Raw genomic sequence first — 7,599 nt, 5'->3', positions numbered from 1 at the left:
GGTCAAAAGAAACTGTGAAACAGATACAGTCTACTTGTGATCCAATCAACCAAAACACATTTTAAACCCAGGTGTAAACAAAGCCCAAATTCACTGCTCAGATATTTTGAAATTTAACAGAGGTGCTTCTGTGAACCTCAAGATTGTCTTGTTTTTGCAAGTCTTTCCACAGTGATGGACTGGTGTTATTTCATGACTCATATCACACTGATAACATAAAAATACAGATCTCTCATGTGTGAAACCTCATATGGTATTGAAGTGTTGCTTTATTTCTAAAACTCTTTCCGCAGTGACCACATATAAATGGTTTCTCTCCAGAGTGAACTCTCATGTGTCTATTAAGGATTCCTTTTTGGTTGAAACTTTTTCCACATTGCTGGCAGGTGAAAGGCTTCTCTCCTGTGTGAACTCTTATGTGCTCTTTTAAGTGTCGTTTATGATTAAACCTCTTTCCGCACTGAGGGCATGTGTAGCGTTGCTCTCTAGAGTGAATTCTTATGTGGTCTTCAAAGAGCTGTTTTCTAAGAAAACTCTTTCCACACTCAGAGCATGTGTAGGGTTTCTCTCTGTGAGTTCTCATGTGGACTTCAAGGTTTTCTTGTTGATCAAAACTCATTCCACACTGATCACACGAGTAAGACTGATCTCCATTGTGAATTCTCATGTGTCTGTTAAAGCTTTCTTTTTGAGTGAAACTTACTCCACACTGTTGGCAGGTGAAAAGGCTCTCTCCAGTGTGAACTCTCATGTGACTGTTAAGGGATCCTTTTTGGTTAAAACTTCTTCCACACTGTTGGCAGGAGTAGGGTTTTTCTCCGGTGTGAACTGTCATGTGACTCTCAAGGTTTCCTTTCCGGTTAAAACCTCTTCCACACTGTTGACAGGTGAAAGGCTTCTCTCCAGTGTGAACACTCATGTGTCTTTTAAGGGATCCTTTTTGGTTAAAACTTCTTCCACATTGCTGGCAGGTGAAAGGTTTCTCTCCTGTGTGAACTCTTTTGTGGACTTCAAAGTGTCCTTTATAATTAAACTTCTTTCCGCACTGAGGGCATGTGTAGGGTTGCGTTGTGTGAATTATCATATGGTCTTCAAAGAGTTGTTTTTGATGGAAACTCTCTCCGCACTGAGGGCATGTGTAGGGATTCTCTCCAACGTGACTCCTAACATGTGTTTTAAGATTTTTTCTATGAATTAAATGCTTTCCACACTGTTGACAGCCATACGGTTTCTCTCCTGTGTGAACTCTCATGTGTCTTTTAATACTTACTGTTTGTTTGAAACACTTTCCACACTGTGAACAACTAAAATATTTTTCTTCATTTATGAAATCATGATCTTTCTCTTCCATTTCATTCAGTACTTGACTCTCCTCTTTCAGTGCCATCAGGTCTAAGGTGAAAAAAGAAAATAGTTAACCGCAGTTTAATGAAATAAAACAACAGACATCAAAACATTCAAACATGTCAAGTGTTTCAACTAATATACAACTACATCCTATATCCACTAAGCAAATGTAAGAGGTGTTGAGTCCCACTGCACTGCACTGTTACCCTTTTAGCCAGCGGGAGCAGCGGGAGCTCACAAACAAGAAACCACAGTTACATGAGTTATATGAAATGTATGACAAATGCAAATGCAGAATATAAACAAAAGCACATGGAGGACACAAAACTGAAAACAAATAAATACTTGATTTTAATCATATATTATATAAGTTCTTCATCAAGCAGTCTTTAGCATTGTGTGTAATGCAAATCTGTCTTGACCATAAATCCCATCGGGTCGCATTTGTAGGTTAATTCGGAGGTTAATTTGCTGGTGTCTGAAAATGATTTTTTGCCATTAAAATTGTTTTAAATGTCTGAAATGTCGATGGTAGTTGGAAGCTGTAACTTTATTCGCAGGGCAGGCTGGGGCGGGTCATAAAAAAAAAAAAAATCAATGTATGTTGGGTGCCATTCCCTATAGCCTACATTACATATTTGGGAATAACTATTTTCATATTTTATTAAGTTCTTTAATAAGGTTATCAACACGTCACGTCACGAAAGCGCCAAGCAGCTCCCGCTGCCAGCCACGAGCGCATCAAGCGAACGCTCATTCGGCTCTGCTGGTCTGGTGCTATGCGTATTTAAATCTCCTCTGATGCGCATTATCCTGCATTAGCCAAAATCATGACAGTCAACCACATCCAGTCATATGTGAATGAATGTAAATATTTGCTAAAAACACACAATAAAGACGTAGATGTAGTCCGGACTGTGGCGCCGCCGGCTTGCTTTGAAATGTATTTGGTGATTGTGCCCGCTGTGTCTCCCGCACCCTAGTCATTTTAAACAGTACATAAAAACAAAAACAATATCTTGCAAATAAAAAGAAGCAGATTTTAATGATCAGAACTCCCTAAAACCAGTGAACCTGTAAACCTTTCAGTCCAAGGATGCAGTAAACGAATGCGTTCAAAACGATATTCATAAATGAAGCATATATACCCACATTTCTTCCGGCACCACAAACGTTACACCACTGTTTATCTTGTTATTAATATGATTTGATTTATGGTTCATATTCATAATTGTACAGTAACGTGCAAGTTTAAAGGGCGAAAAGCACTTTCGGTTTTCATTTGCATTACAATGCATAATATGTCTATTTAATTGTCGCGGGGCGGGGCGGGTTGTAAAAATACACACAGTACTGTGGGGCGGGCCAAATAATTTCATAATTGCGGGACCCGCGGGTTGAAAAAAAAAACTCGTCCCACGCATTACTAAAATAAACATAAAATAAAATTTTGGCCCAAGATATTTAAAGTGCCCCTATTATGCCTTTTCGAATATGATATTTCATGCAGTGTCATGTAGCTGTATGTGAACATAAACTATCTGCAAAGTTGTGACGCCGACAGTGCACTATAAATAAAGTTTTTGTCTAACAAAAAAAAGAGTCGGCTCACATTCGCCTAAACGAGTCGTCAGCAATTCGAATCTTTTTTCTGTAACGGCCACACGTCACGAGCTACACATTTGCGTAATGTCCGCCCACGTTCAATTTCGCGAACAACTTACCCGGCCACAAACAGCAGGCCTACCATTTTCACGTGGATTACATCATGTCAAGAAGACGCCCTGCGCTGTGACAGCCTGTGAGAGTGAATTTGTTTTATATGCCCTTCCGAAAGATGAAACTATCAAGAATGAGTGGTTAACATTAATTTTTTCAACACCTCAGCAGTCCAATGCCAATCTTGTGTTGTGTTCGCGTCATTTTACTGATGACTGCTTTTCTAATCTTGGGGAGTAACGTTACAACGCGAGATTCACCAAACGCTTGGTTTTAAAAAATGGATCAGTGCCCAGTTTATTTGGACCGGCTTGCTCCTCTGAACTTCTACCTGTAAGTATGATTAATAATTGTATTTTCTAGCGATCGTTCAAAATACGTCTTTGTGTACGTTATGGTGTGTAACAACCCCGCACATGTCTTGGTAAGCGGCTAACTTGCGTTTCTGTAGTTCTGTTGTTCAGCTGTGAGTGCAATGTAGTCTAAAAAGTCTTGTGATTGATGCAGCTTGACTGTCTGTCTGCCTTATTAGTAGGGATGTAACGGTATTGTAAATACCGTCGTACCGCAATAGCACATTTTTTCGATACTACCGTGGTCGCATGACTCGATAAAACGAAAGGTCTTCTGAGAAAAGTTTGCTCAGGCGAATGGAGCGAGCGGGAGGTAGAGGGAACTACAATTCCCATCAGCCCAGGCGTGGCCATAATCCTTTGCGGTCTGTTCCCCGCCCGCCTTGAACGTCAAGTTCATTTTATTTTCGATATAGCGCCAGATCACAATAGAAGTCATTTAAGGTTATCTTCCCTAAAGAACAGGTCTATACATTGTGCTTTTATTAAACAAACTAAATTGCCTTATGTTATTTATCTTATTTACACGAAGGCATGTCATCTCTATCTCTACATGATGGCGCGTTTACAATGTCTCTTCCGTGAAAACACACAGGACTCCATTCATAAAAACGGAATTTACTATAGCGCGGAATGCCACGGAATTTGTTGATTTTTCTTCATTCAAATCGCGATATGGACTAGTGTCTGTGAAAACTGAAATGCAAAAAGACTGTTTTAATATGAATCCTGCATGTTCCGTTTGCCTCTGTCTGTATGGTGGAGACGCGTTTTTTTCTCTTTACTACACTCATACTGAAGCACGCTGATGCTCCCGCTAATTTTTGGCATTTGCATCTCACATGAACAGATAAACTCATTCTCCAAAGCTGCTGTTAGTGTCACTTTTACCGTTTCATCTAAGAAAACTATCCGCATATCATGGACACACAGAAACTTCACGGCAACCTGTCAAAATAAAAGTACGGTTTAACATGAAACAGAACAATATTAGTCTTGTATTACTTTTGTACAGTATAATGCAGGTGTTTATATATTCCTATTTAAATAATTTACATAAAACAATATATATAATAAAAAATAAATATTACAAGAAGATTAACCACTTAATTGTAGAAAAAATACTACAATTATTATTTAAACGTTTTAAACTGAATATAATTTTTCTTTCATGGATGGATTTTAACAGTAAACCTGTTTGTTTGCCAAAAATTAAAAGGGTTTATTTTTCATTTGATATGTTTATGCTTTCATTTGATTATCAGACAAATTAAAACACATAAGAATTAAAAAAAAAAAAAAAAAGCAAAAGATAGTAGAGCCCTATTGTTCAAAATGTTAAAATAGACAGTTTTGGACTTATTTTTCCACTGAAATGAATGTTTTCGTTATTACACAAAGTAGGCTAAAGTACTGCGAAAAAAAGTAACGTGGTTACATGGTTTAATTTTTTTTGTTATTAAAATTGAAAAATTGAAGTTCCTGTTTCAAAGTTTACAGATAGATGGCTAATTTTTATGCCAATGATATGTTAAGTGTTCATGTAAACTGTTTAATAAACACTTCTGGAACTTTTTTTCGAGTATCTTCATTAGTTTTGTTTTTCCTGTAAATGATTCAATAAATACCGTACCGTGCCATTCATATCGAGGTATTACCGTACCGTGAAGTTTTGATACCGTTACATCCCTACTTATTAGTTTAAGTAATGATAATGATAAACGATGGCTTAACGCAGTGTTATGGATTGTACAGTGTTGAAGTTCACAACGTAGAGATGTGTCCGGTTCGCTTACAAAAGCAAATTGTAACATATGACACCTACTGAGAAACGTCCTGCTCCGGTCGTGCTTGCAAAACAGTTTCTTGTCGATGTGACACTTCAACAGTTTCATCGTCAGACTCCGGCTCGATTGATAGTGTAAAATCGAGGCTATCTTTTCTATGCATTAACAGGTCTCCGCAGCTGTCATTCAGTTATGCCAATGGGCGTTTCATTTTTGCGCTGTAGCGGTAGACCAATCCAGAAGGACTGCACCATCTGACCAATCACAGCGGTGAGGGCTCACTGAAAGGAGGGGTTTAGAGAGTTTCAAACGAGTCGTTTACGAATCATTTAGAAACGGGGTAAAAATAAATCTAATTTTGGAGAAAACTAAAGTGTTTTTTGAACTTGCATACATGTAAACCTGTTTTAAGAGACTATTACAACAATATTAACTACCTTTAAAATGGCATAATAGGGGCACTTTAAAAGATAATTGATATGTGAGGTTGATGAATGATAGGCAAATGTATTTATTTCCTGCCCGATATTCCGTTATTAGGCCTACCTCAAGAACCGGCTGTTAACAATCTGTTCAATAATGACATGGACCATTTTTACCATGACTGACTAAACAACAAAATTTTAGCCGACTAATCCCAGGGCTGCCAACTATCACGCATTCAGCGTGAGACTCACGCAATTGACACTTTTCACACGCTCTCACGCCACACATCCATTTTCTCACGCAGTCAAAAGCACCCTCAGTTAAAACTGCTGTGGATTAGTGATGCGCGGGTCAGGGTTTTTTTCAACCCGCGGGTCCCGCAATTATGAAATTATTTGGCCCACCCCAGCCCGCCCCGCAGTACTGTGTCTATTTTTACAACCCGCCCCGCCCCGCACCCGCGACAATTAAATAGACATACTATGCATTGTAATGCAAATAAAACCTAAAGTGCTTTTCGCCCTTTAAACTGGCAACAATACTGTACGATTATGAATATGAACCATAAATCAAATCATATTAATAACAAGATAATCAGTGGTGTAACGTTAGTGGTGCCGAAAGAAATGTGGGTATAGCCTATGCTTCATTTATGAATATCGTTTTGAACTTTCTGTTTGAACGCATTCGTTTACTGGATCCTTGGACTGAAAGGTTTAAAGGTTCACTGGTTTAAGGAAGTTCTGATCATGAAAATCTGCTTCTTTTTATTTGTAAGATATTGTTTTCGTTATTATGTAGGCTACTGTTTAAAATGACCAGGGTGCAGGAGACGCAGCGGGCGCAATCACCAAATACATTGTTGCTACATCATTGCTGTCTTTATTGTGTTTTTAGCGAATATTTACATTCATTCACATATGACTGGATGTGGTTGACTGTCATGATTTTGGCTAATGCAGGATAATGCACATCAGAGGAGATTTAAATACGCATAGCACCAGACCAGCAGAGCCGAATGAGCGTTCGCTTGATGCGCTTGTGGCTGGCAGCGGGAGCTGCTTGGCGCTTTCATGACGTGACGTGTTGATAACCTTATTAAAGAACTTAATAAAATATGAAAATAGATATTCCCAAATATGTAATATAGGCTATAGGGAATTGTACGCAACATACATTGATTTTTTTTATTTTATTTTGTATTTAATGACCCGCCCCAACCCGCCCCGCAAATAAAGTGACAGTTTCTTTACCCGCCCCAACCCGACCCGCGGGTTACCCGCGGGTTATGAGACGACCCGCGCATCACTACTGTGGATATCTCACTCCAAGCTGAACTCAAAAGTTGGCAGCCCTGCTAATCCTCTTCTCGCAGATTAACATTCAGTAAACTATTAAGGGGGCAGCACTAGTCGAGTGAAAGTGATGGCTGTCACCAGACTTTATTTTGCATATGTCATAATTACAGTATCTATACTATAGTTAGACCACATGCAAAACTTTTATTAAACTATTTCATATTGAAAAATGTTACTCAATCCTAGCGGTGCACCTTAACATTTACAAATTAAATGAGACACAAGTTTACAAATTCTGTTTTTAAATCAGAGCTGAACTTTAAGAAAAAAAATAAGCTGAAATTCTTTCAAAAAAAAAAAAAAAGCTGCGGGAGGGCAAACGGAGCAGAAAAACACCCGCCAAAGACAAATGAATTGAGAAGATGTAGAGGACAGTTCATAGAATAGTTCAGCTTTAAGAATGAAAACCAACCTGTTTGTTCCTCAGTATCTTCATGTTTGACTCTGAATGTTTCTTCAATATTCATGTCTTCACTCTCCTCTTTAATAAACGCCATCTTGATAATAGTGTCACAAACTGGATCTCAGTTGCTCCACCGGGAGTTTTTTTTTCTGTTTGGAAACGTTGCTCTGTTCAAGATGAGAATAATTAACAGAAATATAAAAAAA

General features: G+C 38.4%; 1 protein-coding gene across 1 annotated transcript; it reads right to left on the bottom strand.

The window, feature by feature from the left end:
• Positions 1-232: 232 nt before the first annotated feature.
• LOC141332953 (uncharacterized) lies at positions 233-919 on the bottom strand. The gene has a single exon (XM_073837909.1). The coding sequence runs from the start codon at positions 917-919 to the stop codon at positions 233-235; it is 687 nt and encodes a 228-aa protein (XP_073694010.1).
• Between the last annotated feature and the right edge of the window lie 6,680 nt (positions 920-7,599).

Source organism: Garra rufa, chromosome 4 (assembly GCF_049309525.1).
Source record: "Garra rufa chromosome 4, GarRuf1.0, whole genome shotgun sequence".
Lineage (NCBI taxonomy): Eukaryota > Metazoa > Chordata > Actinopteri > Cypriniformes > Cyprinidae > Garra > Garra rufa.
Note: the sequence above shows the minus strand (reverse complement) of the source record. Positions and strands in the feature narration are given on the sequence as shown.